The 17757-nt window shown below is 33.6% G+C and overlaps 1 protein-coding gene across 8 annotated transcripts in view; it reads left to right on the forward strand.

The window, feature by feature from the left end:
* LOC148941186 (uncharacterized) overlaps positions 1 to 17192 on the forward strand; it is a 162729-nt gene extending 145537 nt beyond the window's left edge. For 6 of the 8 annotated variants that reach the window (XM_089103797.1, XM_089103803.1, XM_089103800.1 and 3 more), the window contains 5 exons: positions 7067 to 7168; positions 9816 to 9917; positions 11377 to 11478; positions 12552 to 12653; positions 13998 to 17191. In XM_089103797.1, the coding sequence (XP_088959923.1) occupies positions 7067 to 7168; positions 9816 to 9917; positions 11377 to 11478; positions 12552 to 12653; positions 13998 to 15790 (2201 nt within the window). In that variant the 3' untranslated portion in view covers positions 15791 to 17191. Of the gene's footprint in view, positions 1 to 7066; positions 7169 to 9815; positions 9918 to 11376; positions 11479 to 12551; positions 12654 to 13997 lie in introns of all 8 variants that reach the window. The other 2 variants (XM_089103802.1, XM_089103801.1) reach the window with 2 other exon arrangements.
* Positions 17193 to 17757: the final 565 nt, after the last annotated feature.

The following is a 17757-nucleotide window of genomic DNA, read 5'->3' on the forward strand; positions in this document are numbered from 1 at the left end:
AGAAAGTGTTGTAATAAAAACTTCAAAAGGGGCTCTTTCGATTGGAAATTGAGAGGGCTATTGCTCTTTTTAAAGTCGAAAGCAATCAGAGGGAGACATAGCCCCCCCCCACCAGCATTTTCCCAAACATTTCCGATATATATTTTGACGTGGCCATTTTGTTCAACGCAGTTGAAGGGTCTGGAAATCATGTCTTTGAGGATGACAACCCTCCCCCCCCCATAACCCTCATGACCAAGGGTCGTAAGCTATGCCATTGGGGTATATATGATTTTATAGAAAGTTTTGTCGTAGAATCTTCAAAAGGGGTTCATTCGATTGGAAATTGAAAGGAATAGTGTATTTTTTATTAGTCGAAAGTGATCAGAGGGCAAATGTCTCCCTCCACGCCTATGATTACCCCAAACACTTGCAATCAAAATTTTGATATAGCCATTTTGTTAAGCCTATCAGAAAGGTCTGGAGAAAGTTCTATCAGAAAGGTCTGGGGACATATAGGGTTTTTAGAGATATTGTGGTCGTATAAACTTCAAAGGGGGCTCATTGGATTGGTAAGCAGACGCTCTAGTACTCTTTTTAAGAGTCAAAGTGATCAGAGAGGGGCAAGGGTTGTAAGTAATGCCCGGGGGATATTTAAGGTTTTTATGGAAGATATGTTTGTTTAACTTCAGAAGAGGCCCAGTCTTTCTCCCTGAAAAAGACTATGTCAATATAAAACGAACAGAAATTAATCTAAAAAAATTTTTGCACAAAATAAGTTGTTAAAAAAAAAGAACTCCATTAAACCACAAATGAACAAAAATAGAATCAAATAATCTACCTAGCATACAACTACCACAAATCAGTACCAATAAATAAATGAAATCCAAAATAAACAAAAATTTAAATAAGTCAAACTCAAAACGAGTAGAAATTAATTTGAGTAGGGTTCTAAACCCCATGCTTTCTAAAAGCCAGAATATAATTTGTACTTTACTGAAAAAAAATTCTTTTAGATGTTTTCACTTACAATTTAAGAAAACAAAAATTAATTAAGATTTTAAATAATAAATATCAGCATATGTATATTAAACTGACAATGCACATTTTTTTTCAGTGAATTCATTTGATTTTTTTCAATAAAGTACAAATTATATTCTGGCTTTTAGACAGCATAGGGTTTAGAACCCTACTCAGATTAATTTCTGCTCGTTTTGAGTTTGACTTATTTTAATTTCTGTTAGTTTTGGGTTTCATTTATTTATTGATACTGATTTGTGGTAGTTGTATGCTTGGTAGATTATTTGATTCTATTTTTGTTCATTTATGGTTTTTAATGAAGTTCTTTTTGTTTGAAAAACTTATTTTGTACAAAAACATTTTGCACAAACAGCCCATAGTGACCATAAGTTAAATAACGTGTTTTGAAAAAAAAAAACTGCCCTGTGAAAAAATATTGGCATCTGATACTGAATCAGGAATGGTAACTATTGTTTCGATTAGTCTTAATAGTAAAAGTTCATTGCGAAAAGAAATTTATGGTGACTTCGAAAGAGCCTGAAACCCCTTTAAAATGACGTCTGATCAAAATGAAAAGTGTACCATTGCTATCATGATGGTCCAAAACGTTTTGTAGGATAATTACAGTCTCTCACATTGAACACCAAGGAAAATCACTTTTTTTGCATGGGTAGCACACTAATGTCTCCTTTTTTCTTTTTTTTTTCACCAGGGCTAACGAATGATTAGAACATCATAGAGATGTTTAGTGGCTCATTAGAATGGAAATTAAATCGTCTAATGCCCTTTTTAAGTGACCAAAAAGATTAGAGGACAAATAGCCCCCCCCCTACAGGCCCCTCCCCCAAAAGTAGTCCCATAAAAATTTTGAGACAGCCATTTTGCTTAACATAGTTCAAAGGTCCAATATATGTGGTTTTTATGATGATATGGCCCTCCATAGTCCCTGGGGAAGGGCTGTATATGGTATCGGGCGTATCGATGTCGTGCGTATCGGTAACAACAAGGAAAATTACTTTTTTGGAAATATTGTTATTGGGCGTATCGGTTTCGCCGGTATCTTAGACAGATTTTCAGTAGCACATATAAAAGATATTGCTCATTATTACGTCCTTCCTATAAATTCTACCATCAGCAAGTTCCAAATGACACTAAAAACGGCACGTTTGGTGCCAACGAATGAATTAATTTTTTCGAAATCCTGTGGGGGGGGGGGGTCAAAGCTGGAGCCAATTTTTCCAAATAAAGTGAAAGTGACAGAGAAAACTGAAAAATGAGTTATATAGTAATGAAAAAGGTAAAGATGTACTAAAAGAACTGACCTTTTTCAGTGGATGCTTCAATTGTGTAAGCTTATCTTAGTTTTGACAACACTTTTGGAGAAACTAAATATCATGGTTGCAGCGGCAGCTGCAACCTAGTAAAGAGCGAATCACATCCCATAGTAACCAAAAGTTTAAAATCGTGCTTAGAAAAAAGCTTCCTAGTGAAAAAATATTGCCGTCTGACACTGATTGAGGAACGATGACTATTATTTCGGTTTGTCTTAAAAGTACAAGTTTATTGCAAAGTGAAATTTATGGTGATTTCGAAAAAAAGCCTGAAACCCCTCGAAAATGGCGTCAGATCAAAATAAAAACTGTACCATTGGAATCAGCATGGTCGAAAACCTTTCACATGGAAATTACAGTCCCCTTCCTTGGACAACAAAGAAAATTCGCTTTTTTGCATCCGTAACACTGATCTGTCTCCCGTTTTTCATGCTTTTTCTTTCTAGTAGGGCTAGGGGGTGGCCAGAGAATTATAGAGAGATGTTTAATAGCTCATTCGAAAAGGATTTATATTTTTAAGTGGCCTTTTTAAGTGACCAAAGAGATTGGAGGGCAACTACCCCCTCCCTACTGGTCTCCTCCTCCCAAAGTCATCCAATCAAAATTTTGAGATAGCCATTTTGTTGTACAGATTTCAAAGGTCCAATATCTATTGTTTTAATGATTCTTAATTGCTACTAAATTTATTTTTTTTAAACAAAGGAAATATATCTTGATATTTAGACAAAGAATTACAGGTCTATATCTTGTTTGTTTTTTGTTACATTACGATTACTTTCCAAATAATCCACCATTTTCGCAAATACGATGCACTCATTTTTAGAAGCATATCCCGAGAAGGCTCATTTTAAACCTATGACTCATATCTACGTGCTTTTAAAACTGTACTTCGTAAAACTCTTCGAAATGTAGAATTTCCTGATGAGGTCATCGAGTCTTTCGATAACTTCCTGTCAAAAAGGTGCAAAATAGAAAAACAATTCACAGATAATAATCTATAGTTTATCCACGACAAAAGGGAGTCCTACCATGGTAATCATTTAGCCTTTTCTTTGTTCACACTATTTCTATCCAAACTAATGTTCAGCTCTTATAACGATCTTCTGACTAAATTCTGTCATTGTCCTTAAGATTAATTTAAAAAAACAAAGTTTTTCCGAGGGAAGTAAAGAGCGAAGTTGAAACTTAAAACGAACAAAATTATTACTGCACAGCCTATCTAACACACACACATATATATATATATATATATATATATATATATATATATATATATATATATATATATATATATATATATATATATATATATATATATATATATATATATATATATATATATATATATATATATATATATATATATATATATATATATATATATAAATATATATATATATATATATATATATATATATATATATATATATATATATATATATATATAAAACTAGTATAAATAAACCAACTAATTATGTTTCCCTGTGTTTCTATGATTATAGAAAACTAGCGCTTTAATGAAAACACAAATGAGTATGTAGCCTGACAACAATAGACTAATCTTTAAAGTTTTTTATAGTCTTACACCAGTTGTGACATCAGTAACTTTCATTATACAGAAATATTGGATTGATTTATCAGGTAGCATTTTGGTGTCGCCAGCTATAATACCAATAGTGAGCAATTTACAATCTTAAATTGTAAGAAATATGCTTAAGTATTAATTGAAATAATATCAAATAAGATATAATATGAACTCTGGAAATCCGGTTATTTCTCTCTATACAACTGTGAATTTCAAGCTATGATACAAATTCTAAAGCTAGTCTATAGTCCTAATATTCTCAAGATGGTTTTACTTCGAACTTGTCTACAAACTAATCATGACATGTCCTTTTCAAAACCAAAACGAGACCCAGTCATTGACCTGAGCCATTATGCAGAAGTGATACCAAATTAAACGAAAGTAAAATAAAGCAACCATCCTAAAATATTTTATTTTGATTCCGTAAAAAGTGTCCTTAATTGGTTTGCTTTTACTGTACCAAAACTCCTATATTATTTTGTGTTTTCAGTAAAGCGTTAGTTTTCTACAATCCTAGAAACATAGGGAAACATAATTAGTTCGTTTATTTGTGCTAGTTCTATTGCTATATATTAGATAGGCTGTGCAGTAATAATTTTTGTTAGTTTTAAGTTTCAACTTCGCTCTTTACTTCCTTCGAAAAAACTATGTTATTTTAAATTAATCTTAAGGACAATGACGGAATTTAGTCAGAAGATCGTTATCAGAGCTGAATATTAGTTTGGATAGAAATAGTGTGAACAAAGAAAAGGCTAAATGATTACCATGGTAGGACTCCCTTTTGTCGTGGATAAACTATAGATTATTATCTGTGAATTGTTTTTCTATTTTGCACATTTTTGACAGGAAGTTATCGAAAGACTCGATGACCTCATCAGGAAATTCTACATTTCGAAGAGTTTTACGAAGTACAGTTTTATGTTCAAATGCAAGTTCAAATACAGCCTCAAAGTCAGCCTACACGAATATTAGAAGAACACGAAGATCAGAATTTTTCTTGCTCTGTGAAGCAAGACCAAGCTCTACAAAGATTAGTTATATACCCGAAGAACTTTTGTATTAAATATCTACAGAGTCTCCATCTGTATCTGATTTCATCTACACTTGGTGCGGATGTTTATTGACCGCGCCAAACACATCATTCAACTCTCTTCTTTTCATTGCCAGAAATAAGTTCATCTTCAATCTAGCTTTATCGTGGAGTTTAAAATCAAGGGGTTTGCCACTGTTGTGATAAAAGTGTTTTTTACAAAGCCAACCGCGAAGACGTGAAGATGGGAAGTAATGTCCTTTTTTTCGCCCAGCCCCTGCTGCCCCAAAGGCATTCTATCGAATCTTTTCGATATGGCATCGAATTTTTTATTGTCATTTGGCTCAAAATAGATGAAAGGGTCAACAGATGAACCTCGCAACCTCTTGGACAAACATCAAATTATGCTACATGTTTACTTTTTACGCATAAACTTCATTATGGAAATAAGAGAGGGGCTGGGGTACTTGAAATTGTTGGATATCATTCTTTTAGACAGAAGAAAACAATATAACTTCCAGTTCAAGAAAAGGGCGATTTCAAGCAGTTTTTTGTACTGAATAAATGAAAAGCTGAACTTTTTTTGACATTTAACTGAGTCAAAGAATTGACATTGTTAAGGGTTTATCTCCAAAGAACGACTAACAAAGAGTCAAAAAATTCTATAGATTTATTCTAGAAAAAATGTAGTGCCCTTGACGTTTGAAAGGGTGTCGGAAAAATCTTGGTGAGATCCCAGCCCCGACCCCCCTTGACCTATTGTTGGATCCGCTAGGACTTTGTCCTGCAAATTGGTCTTGTTATTGGAATTTGGAGCTTTTTTTAGACTTATGTTTGTTGAGTTTTCAAATTAAAATCCTGTTTCAAACCAAAAATTAGCGTGTTCCACTTCTGCCTGTGCTGTTCAAATTGATGTTTTTATTTTGGAGTGACAATTTATAATATCTGTGGTTTGACTGGCTTTTTGAAATCATTATTTCCTAAAGGTTCATCTTCTAAAGTTTATTTTGCCAGGATTCTTACGGCCGAATTAAAAAATTTACACAGACATATATTGTATATTCTTCTTATTGTATTTCCGTTCCAGAAAACAAAAATTAATGCATAAAATTAATCCTAATACAATGCACTATTTCATTTTTACTATTAAAAATTAAAATTTGAAAATTTGTACAATAATTTTATTTTTAGCATACGAGTAAGCTTAATCTGTATTTTCAGTTATATTGTGGTATATTTTTATTTATTGCAGAGGTTGAACACGAAGAATCTAGCTGCATCTTGCCGCAAAACTGTGAAGATGCTCTTAGGACTGACCCTAACTCAACTGCAACTCGAAATTATAGCAATAAAGGATTTCCTGTTTGATATATACCTCATATGAGGTGTATAAACCTTATATGAGGTATATATACCTCATATGAGGGTATACACCTCATATGACTTAGTCATTTTTCTTGCTAACCCGAGTTTTGGATATTATTATCAGATTCTTATGTTTAATTGCTCACTGGATACCACACTTCAACATATACTAAGAAATTCTAAAACTCCCTTCAATATCCTAAATCAGGTTGGGAAATAATCAATAACGGCATATAGAAAACAACTCGATTTATTTAGCAGACTGTTACACAGACCAAAACTTATCCGTACTTTCAATGGAAGCTTAATGAGAACTGAATTTGAAACACCAAAATTAAAATATGGGGAAGTCCCACCTCTTTGTGGACCAGGAGGTGTTTATCAATCACAAGATTCAGTTATCAATGACCGCCTCAAACTGAATTTGACAGTATTCAGAAAGTAAAATCAATGAAAAAGATTCTCAGCTATTACGGTGACTCGTAAAGAAATGTTAATGCTATAAGCTAATTAATTTTTTTAAATGAGCTTTTAAGATAGGAAAACAAATGGATTTAAAGCGCGGCTGAAAGCAATATATATACAGGAGAAAAAGGATATTTTTGGGGTGTAAAATGGATAACAATGCTATCGACCACCCTTCCTAAGCGGCATAACCATTCACCTATCCCTTGTGGTCAAAAGCGAAACAAAATATGCTGAGTAAGTTTGATTTGTATTGTCAGTTATATTGTAGTATATTTTTATTTATTGCAGAGGTTGAACACGAAGAATCTAGCTGCATCTTGCCGCAAAACAGTGAAGATGCTCTTAGGACTGAAACTAACTCAACTGCAACTCGAAAATATAGCAATAAAGGTTTGCCTGTTTGATATATAGTTCATATGAGGTATATTAACCTTATGTGAGGTATATAAACCTCATATGAGGATTTACACCTCATATACAGGAGAAAAAGAAGATTTATGGGGTGTAAAATGGATAACAATGCTATCGAACACCCTTCCTAAGTGACATAACCATTCACCTATCCCTTGTGGTCAAAAGCGAAACAAAATATGCTTCGCAAATCTCAAAATTTGCATATTTTCTCTTCTTTTCCTCTATCCAGTTTCTGCATTTGCAGTATGCTAAATGGGCTTGGCCAAAGAGCTATTGCCATCAACGTAACTCCTGTACTGAATCATCAGCAGTGGTGGATCTAGATCAAAATCTTGGGGGAGGCCCAATGTGACATGGGTGCCAATGAGCAAATTCTTGGGGGGGGGGGGTTCAATGTGACAAAGGTGCCAATAATTGACCAAATTGACAAATCTATTTAAAAAAAAAAGAGTAAAAAACAAGATAAGAGGGTGCCAGAAAAAGTCTATGAGGGAGGGGGGGGGCTCCGCCGCCCTGTATCCGCCAGGGATCATCGAAATAATTGGCAGTAACTGCGAAGGTTTGGGCTTTGAATTCAGATTTAGTCTAAAATTACTTGTTTCAAAAGGCTTAAAGGTACGCGAGAATGATTGTAGTCCACGGGTAAAGGGTAAAAATATCAAGTAAACATAAAGTCACTGTTTCTGGGTCAAACCCCATGGGACAGACATCTAGTTAGTACATATCGATACCAACACAGGGTGAAAATGAGAGATGGGGAAGCAGGGTAAAGGTTTAGGGAAATATGTAATGTCTGGTAATGGGAGGGAGTATCCCCGTGGACCATAATCAGGGAATGCCTGACCTTGGTAAGGTAATTACAACTGGGCTGTTAAGGTCAGAATCAGCTGCTGGTTGACGGGACTGATTATCATTTCCGACATCCGGAAGGGACTGCTCCTCCGCACTCTTAAGGACATTTGCCCCCGGAAGTCGATAGAGCAGACTTCCAACCCCCTCCAAGGCTTATCCAACCGCGTTTTTAATTCCACGAAATCATCTGACTTGTCAAATTTCCGCTTTGGTCCATCCTGTTTTGTTTCCTGATTATCTTTATTTACTGCTAAGAGAGCGAAGACCTTATCCTTCTTCTTGAGTTTTCCTTCCTTCTGAGCTGAAAAGCATATTCTTTTGAATTATTACTGTCCACTAGCGCTTCAATTACTAAATCGGGGGGTTGGTTCTTCTCAGTCTCTTGAACCTTATCTCTTTACTCCAATATTGTCCTCATTGCTGCAACCCGAGTTTTGAGCCTAAAACTATTTGCATTCTGAATCGGAATATCGATTGCTTCAATTTAAGATTGGGTGGCTTCACCTCCCCATTTTGTTTATAAGTTGCTACACCTACCCCCATGTTCCTAACGTTGCATTTGTTTCTTCCAATAGTCTCAGTGGGGTTTATCTTCCTCGTCTCCTCCATTCTCCTAGGAGTTGCCACGAACATATATTTTCTTCGTGTTTGCCTAGTGATCTTGCTCGTTTACCTTTGTGCGGGTCTCTCTTGCCCTCTCGTGTGTCACCTTCTTTTTTTTTCTAGGAAAAGGTTTCCAGGTTTAGATATCCGAGAACTAAGTCTTGACCATGAGCCCATTACTCCTGTAGTTTCCGTTGTCTCCGTGAAAACGTACCCGGAGCCTGACTTTCGCTCTGGCTCTGGCACTTGGCGCACTGCAGTTTCGTTTGTATTTGGTTCTCAAATTGCGAATGAGCATAATTATCATGCTATTTTTAGTTTTCAGTCATGAGGTAGAATAAAACATTTTAAAGGATTTGTGTTCTATCGGGACTGGTAGTGATTCTTGCTGATGCTTCCCTTCTAACTGCTAATTTTGTTACGGGTCATTTTCGTTTACGATTCGATTTAATCCTTGCTGTTGCCTGTCTTCTAACCGAAAATTTCACGATGCTTTATTTTCGTTTATTATTGCCTCAGATATCTTTTTTATGCCTTTTACTTTAGCTGTTTGGAGTGTTTATCCGACGTCATGTCTTCTTTTTTTTTTATCTTATTTAATCTTCACATATATTCAATTGTAAAAGTTTTTGAAAAAGGTGTTGAAACTTCACTGGCATAGGACGCAGATAAACCAGTAAACATATATATGTGGAAACTAAGTGCAATAAAACAAATGTCCTGGATTTGTGCTTTAATTATAATTATTTGCTCATTAAATTAATGATTTTATTTTAGAGTGACAGTTTAGAATATCTGCGGTTTTAAGTTTAGGTTTGTTTTTTGTTACCGTTTTTCTTCAAAAGTTCATCCACTAAGGAATTTATTTTGCTCTAAGTTTTTACGGCTGAATTTGAAGCTTTACGGAAGGACATATCCCTCTTATTGTATTTCTGTTACTCAATGCACAATTCACAAAAAAATTTCTGTATAAAATTAAGCTTAGTACAATCTACTTTTTAATGTTCTACTTTTCAAATGCAAGATGGGTTCTGCAATTTGTAGTTTGTTTTTTAGGATACAAGTAACCTCTGTGCTATCACTTATACTGAGGTATATTTTTGTTTTTTTGGATACAAGTAACCTCTATGCTATCACTTATACTGAGGTATATTTTTGTTTTTTCCAGACGACGAACACGAACAATCTAATTGTATTTCGCCGCAAAGCAGTGAAGATCTTATTGAGATAGAGCCTAACTCACCTTCAACTCTAGAGGATAGCAGTGAAGGTTTGCTTGTTTGATAAATTAGAAAAAACTCATGTGACAGTTATTTTTTTCTCTAACCTGATGTTAGGATCTAGTTATGGATTTATTATGTTCAGTTGATCATGGAAAGTGACTTACAAGCTAATAGCTTCTGAAAGAATTTCGATCAGTAAAGAAAGTTATGCATATATATATATATATATATATATATATATATATATATATATATATATATATATATATATATATATATATATATATATATATATATATATATATATATATATATATATATATATATATATATATATATATATATATATATATATATATATATATATATATATATATATATATATATATATATATATATATATATATATATATATATATATATATATATATATATATATATATATATACATAATTCTGAAAAATTAGTGTTTAGTGGAAAAGAGAAAAGTGACCTATAAAACAGGATAAGAATCATAAAAATCCTTAAGTGGCCTACAGGACTATAGGCCACTATAATAGTCCTATAGTCCATAATTGTCCTATAGTCCTAATAGTCCATAAAGGACTATTTCATATAGCTCTCGTAGTCTTTTACTGGCTATGAAATCAGTAAATTTTACTTCACGTTTTTAATTCTTTATGAAACTTAAGAAAGCTTAGCTTTCTTTCGAGAAATCCTTAAAGTTCGTTTTATTTTCTAATAACTGGTGTTTTTTTTCAGCTTCGTATGCATTGATTCGGTTGAGTAGGCAAGTTCGATAGGGAATAAATTTTATGAGAACTATAGGAGTTCATGAAAAGAATCATAAAACCTTCCGGTATTCCCTTCTGGTTTATTGTTAGTCGACTTTGCCACGAATTTTAAATTTATGATCATTCAGAAGTGGATTGAACTTCATTTGTATAGAATGTACACACACTAGAAAACATAGGTGGAAATTAAGCATCCTACCGTTAGTAGAAGCAGTGAACTAGCAGCAGAAGTTGTAGTAGTAGCATGTATATAGTGCCTTTTGGTTAATTCAACAGCCCCCTCAAAATGTCCTGAAAGTCTCAACTTTGATTATTTTGTTTTATTTTACGACAGTTAAGCATATCTTTGTTTGAACTTTGGGCTGCTTTAACCCTTTTCCCCAAAAGTTTATCTTCTAAGGAGTTTGTGTTCTAAGGATTCCACTCGTCCAATTTCTATATACCCGAATCCGTTAATTTGCCTTTTTATTACATTTCCCCTTCTTATTACTTCTTATTATTATTATAAATCATTCTTATTACATTTATGGTACTCAATATTTACAGAAAACAAAAAGAAATCCATGTAATTAAGCCCAGTTCAATGTAATTTTTTGGATTTTGCTGTTCAAATGTATGATAGGTTCTAAACATGGCAATTTTTATTTTTAATATATGAATAAGATCATTATGCGTTATCAGTTATATTGAAGCATACTTTAATTTCTTCTAGAGGTGGAACACGAACAACCTAGGTGTATCTTGTCGCATAACAGCGAAGACGTTGTTCAGGTAGAGCCTAATCCACCTGCTACTCCAGTGGAAAAAATTGAAGGTTGGTTTGTTTGATTTCTCGCTAACCTGCTAACTTTCTTGCTAATTTCTTATATTTAATTCTTTATTGAAACTAAATCGTGGACTAAGAACTCCTGACAGGATTTTCATTTGAAAATTGATATGTATGTTTCTGATTTCGATTGATTTGATGAATACCTGATAAATGATATAGTAACATAGGATGTTTTTTTTTAGCAGTCCAATGGTCTCTCATGCCTGCTTGAATCGTAAATCGATTTCAGTAAATTTTACTACAAGTTTTTAATTCTTTATAAAAATCGAGAAGGCTTAGCTGTTTTTCGAGAAATCCTTAAAGAACGTTATATTTTCTTTGAGCTAGTGTTTTTTTTCAGCTTCCTACTCATTGATGCGGTTGAGCAGGCAAGTTTCATAGAGACTAAATTTTATGAAAAATACAGGAGTCCATGAAAAGAATCATAAAACCTTCTGATATTCTCTTCTGGCTTATTGTTATTCGATTTTGCCACGAATTTTAAATTTATGATCATTCAGAAATGGATTGAACTTCATTTATATAGAATGTACACAAACCAGAAAACACAGGTGGAAATAAAGCATCTTGCCGTTAGTAGAAGCAATGAACTAGCAGCAGAAGTAGTAGTAGCAGCATGTATATAGTGCCTTTTGGTTAATTCACCATCCTTCTCAAAATGTCCTGAAAGTCTCGACTTTGATGATTTTGTTTTATTTGTGAAAGTTAAGCATATCTGGTGTTTGAACTTTGGGCTGTTTTTAACCATTTTTTCCGAAAGTTTATTCTCTAAGGATTCCCCTTGTCCAAATTTGATATATCCGAATTTTTTATTTGCCTTCTTATTACTTCTTCTTATTATAATATATCCTTCTTATTAATTTTTTGTTACTTAATGTTTACAGAAAACAAAAATAAATGTAATTCTTTCAGTTCAATAATTCAGCTCAATGTAATTCTTCGGGTTCTGCTCTTCTAATGTAAGATAGGTTCTAAACGTGACAGTTTTTATTTTTAGCATTTGAGTAAGTTCATTATGCGTTATCAGTTATATTGAAGCATACTTTTATTTATTCCAGAGGTGGAACACGAACAACCAAGCTGTATCTCGTCGCCTATCAGCGAAGACGTTGTTCAGGTAGAGCCTAATCCAACTGCTACTACAATGGAAAAAAATAAAGGTTTGTTTGTTTGATTTCTCTCTAACGTGCTAACTTTCTTCCTAACCTGGTGTTGGGACCTTGTTTTAGATTTATTGTATTCAATTCCTTATGGAAACTAAATCTTGGACTAACAACACCCGACAGGGTTTTCATATGAAAATTCAGTTTTTTATTTGAAATTGATATAGATGTTTTTGATTGTGATTGATTTATTAAACACCTTTTAATTAAATAACATCATATGATGTTTTCCCAAATATTTAACTTAACAAATATTACTTTTTTTAGCAGTCCTTTAAACTTTTCTTTAGCAGTCCAATGATCTTTCACGCATACTGAAATCATAAATCGATTTCAGTTTGTTTTTTATAAAATGTGTATAGATAGAGGATAGAGTAGGCAATATTTTCTATAGTATTACTTCCCAAATATTATGGCTTAAGGCCATTCGATACCATAAAGGATCACCCTATCTCGTCCACTATGAACATTTTTAGTTGGTGTGGCCAAACTATTAAGAATTGATTGGGTCGTGTTGTCATAGCTTTGATAGCTTTGTTAAGAGATCGGAATAAACGACAGAAAACTAAAAGCTGATACCTGCTTTTACGAAAATCTTAGAAAAAACCATATAGCTTCTCTCGTTTTGTGTCGAAGATAAAAATATTCAGTTGTAATGAAACCTACATCATTAGAAAATACGAGTTTTGTTTGTTCTCATTAAACGGAGCAGAATTGTATTTCTGTAGTTGAGCTGTAGAAATAGCTCATATATAGTTGAGAAAACGCTTGAAAAACCTGCTTGGAAAACGTTAAAATCAGCACAAAAGAATTGTCAATGAATAATTTGACAGCTTTGGAAGTTTATTGCTGTGCTAACTGTCTTGATTGAAATCTTTACCGACACAGGATACAGATTATTTGGGCTGTATGTACATTGAATAGACAGCGTTTTGCTTAATGATTAGCAGCAAATTATGGGTTTTGTTTATTTTAAAGTAGCCTCTCGTTAGCTTTTCGAACTGTTGACATATTGAGGATCCTCTATATATATTTTTTACCTAATTTGCATCGGAAGCTCCATGTTGTGCAGGAAAGATTTGCTAATTCCCTTTGTCTTTGAGACTGTCAACTGACACTGAGAGACACAAAATGGTGTTTATGGTATCAAACACTTTCAATGTTTCAAATTGTTGCTGCTGTTACTTTCACCTGAATCAATTGATTATTCTTTGTGTGTTTTCTTAGCTTAAAAGAAGTTGAACGATGAGTGAGAGAAGCCGTAGATTTCCATAATATTTTTTTTTATTGAATATTCCATTATCTTTTTACTCTTATCCTAATATTCCTCTTCCTTTTCAGATGCGTCGAGTTCTTCAATTTCTCGTTTAGATGGTCTAAAGAAACTAAAACTTGGAAACATAAATCCAACCGTTGTGTTAGAACAGTTAAAGCAACAGGTTATAGAAGAAATAACAGCTGGTATATGGCGTTGTGGCTCTTGCGGTAAAACAGAGAACTCTTTTTTGATGTTAGATCTGCACGAAAACACAGGTTGTGAGGAATTGTCACGAATAGAGTGTGACATGTGTCCTATAGTAACTAATGATTACTTCAGTTTTGTTGCTCATTTTATGGAACATAAAATGGGAAGGAAAAAGAGATGTCCCATTTGTTTATTTGGGAGTATTGATGATATGAAACAGCACTTGGTTTTACAGGGTCATTATGTACCAAAAATGGCTGAATTAGACGTGCAGATGAATACTTCGCTAGTTCTCCCACAGAAACTGTCAAAAAGTACTGTCTTACAGACGCAAATGACTATTCACAATAGTCATTTGACTATTGACAATGATACCACAATGACATCAATGACTATTCACAATAGTCATTTGACTATTGACAATGATACCACAATGACATCAATGACTACTCACAATGATAAAAAACGACATGAGTGTAACATCTGTAAAAAGAGGTTTTCTTCAAAGCAATATTTGACTTTGCATAAAAAAACACACAGTGGAGAAAAACTATTTGAGTGTAATATATGTAAAAAGAGTTTTTTTTCAAAGCAAAACATGGATATTCATTTAAGAATTCATTCTGGCGAAAAACCTTACAAATGCTTAGTTTGTAGCAAGCAGTTTAATCAAATATGTAACTTAAACCGCCACATGAAATTGGCGTTTCATTTTCCCCACACCGTTGAAAAACTGAATGAGTGTAATATATGTAAGAAGAGCTTTTCTTCAAAACAACGGTTGAGTTTGCATCAAAGAACCCACAGTGGTGAAAAACCATTTGAATGTAAAATATGCGGGAAAACCTTTACTTACAAGATAAACATGAATAGTCACCTAAGAATACATACTGGTAATAATACAAACATGAATGTTCCCTTGAGTATCCACAGTGGGGGAAAACAGCATGAGTGTGATATATATAAAAAAAACTTTTCTTCTAAGCATTCTTTGGGTTTGCGCACAAGAACACACAAGGGAGGCAAACGATTTGACTGTAAAATATGCGAGAAAACTTTTGTTTCTAAGGAAAGACGGGAAAATCACCTCAGTATGCATTCTGGTAAAAATCTGAACATGAATGTTACCCTAATTGGCCAAAGTGGAAAATTACTTTATGAGTGTGATATATGTAAAAAGAAGTTTTCTTCAAAGCAATATTTGGGTGTTCATCTAAGAAGTCATTCTGGTGAAAAACCTTACAAGTGCTTAGTCTGTAGTAAGAAGTTTAGTCAAATTGGGTACTTAAAACGCCACATGAACAGTCACACCGGTGAAAAACTGCACGAGTGTAATATATGCAGGAAAAGTTTTTCTTCAAAGGCATATTTGACTTTGCATAAAAAAAGGCACAGTGGAGAAAAACCATTTGAATGTAAAATATGTAAGAAAACTTTTGCTCAAAACTTTTGCTTAAAACGCCACATGGTCATTCACACCGGCGAAAAGCTGCATGAGTGCAATATATGCGGGAAAAGTTTTTCTTCAAAGGCATATCTGACTTTGCATCAAAGAAGACACAGCGGAGGAAAACCATTTGAATGTAAAATATGTAAGAAAACTTTTGCTTATAAGCATACCAGGAATATTCACCTAAGAATTCATTATGGCCCACAATATTCCTCATAAGTGCTTGGTTTGTTGTAAGAAGTCTATTTAAATGGGACATTTAAAACTCCACATGACCAGTCACACCGGTGAAAAATTGCATGAGTGTAATATATGTTAGATGAGTTTTTCTTCAAAGGCATATTTGGCTGTGCATCAAAGAAGACACAGTGGAGGAAAACGATTTGAGTAAAAAATACGGGAAAGCCTCTACTTATGAGAAGAACATGAATAATCACCTGAGAATGAATTCTAGTAAGAATACAAACGTGAATCCCCTGAGTATCCACAGTGGGGAAAACTGCATGAGTTATATATGTCAGAAGATTTTTTCTTCTAAGGCTTATTTGGCTGTGCGTCAAAGAACACACAGCGGAGAAAATCTCTTTGAGTGTTACACCTGGGAAAAAATTACCTATCAACTGAACAAGAATATTCACCTAAGAATTCATTCTGGTCAAAAACCTCAAAAGTGTTTAGTTTGCAATCAAAAATTCGATCAAATGCGTAATTTAAGGAGGCATATTGCTATCTTCCATCCTGATGAAAACCGCCAAAAGTGCTCCATTTGCAGTTATAACTTTAGCCTAATGTATAGCTTGAAGAAACTCATGGCATCATCCATTCTGATGAATTATCCTACAAGTTTTTAGTCTGCAATTAAAGTATTAATCAAAAGGGAAACACGTGACTTTACAAACATATAAGATATATGAAAAACATATAACTTGAAGGAACACATGAGTAAAGTCCATTTTGGCGAATAATCCCGGTAGTATTTAGTTTGCAACAAAGGTTTTAATTAAACGGATAACTTAAAGATATAAATGGAATGACTGTGTCATGTGAGAGAAGAGTTTGAAGATATACTATCTGAGTTGAAGATTTGAGGAAAAACTTTAACTTTTAAATTTGAAATGGATGTTTAAATTAGATCTCATTCTGCTCAAAATTCCGCAAGCCCTTATTTTTCAGGAAAAATTTCTAATCAAAGAGTAAATGAAAGGAAATCATGACCATCGACAACGGGGAAAAATTTTGCGGTTGTGTCGTCAGAAGAGTTTTCCTTCAAATTAGCATTCGGATTTCCTTCAAAAGAGAAGAAAGCTCTGTGTGTGTGAAATAGGCAGGAAATCTTCAACTTTCAAGCAGAGTGTGAATTTTTAATTAAGAATCCTTGAAGCTGTTCTTGTGAAAAACGCCATAAGTGCTAAGTTTGCGTTTAATATTTTTACTGTAGGGCTAAATTAAGGTCAATTTTGTTGTAAATAAAGTTATAAGTGAAGAACAGTTTGGTTTTAAGAAAAGGAGTGTGCGTCGATCCAAGTTCCTCTCTTAGATCAATAATTGAAAGTTGTCTGAATTAGCAGACATTTGTATTCCTAAATTTTATCAAACTGTTCGTGGTAAGAAACTGTAAGTAAGGAGCGATGTGGCTCAATATTAATTAAAATTCTAAAAAACGGAATTTTGATGTCAATATCGAAAGAATCAGATTATTATGTTGGTTCTAAATATATACAAATCATTAAATTTGGTGTTACCCATCCGAAGTCACGAGCTTGAGAATATTTACCTGATTTTTAGAAAAAAGGAGTAGACACCCCCTAAAGGTCAGGAAATATTCATTAAAATTACACCAACAGATTCAGTGTATACGAAACTCCGGTTGTAGAAGTCTCAAGTTCCCATTTGCAAAAATGGAATATTGTATATTTTGCTAGAAGAAAGATCACGGATGAGTTATTTTTTTTTTTTTTTCAGGGGTGATTGCATCGCACCGATAGTCCTAGAATATTGAGAAAGGGCTCATGCGAACGCAAATTAAAAGCTCTAGTGCCCTTTTTAAGTGACCATGAGATTAGAGGGCAACTGGCCTCCCTCCCTCCCATGGTTTTTCCTAAAGGTCATTCGATCAAAATTCTGAGATGGTCATTTTGTTCAGCATAATTGTAAAACCCAGTAACTATATCTGAGGATAGGATATT

Source organism: Artemia sp. Qi Xiang Cuo, chromosome 18 (genome assembly GCF_049724085.1).
Source record: "Artemia sp. Qi Xiang Cuo chromosome 18, ASM4972408v1, whole genome shotgun sequence".
NCBI classification, from domain to species: domain Eukaryota; kingdom Metazoa; phylum Arthropoda; class Branchiopoda; order Anostraca; family Artemiidae; genus Artemia; species Artemia sp. Qi Xiang Cuo.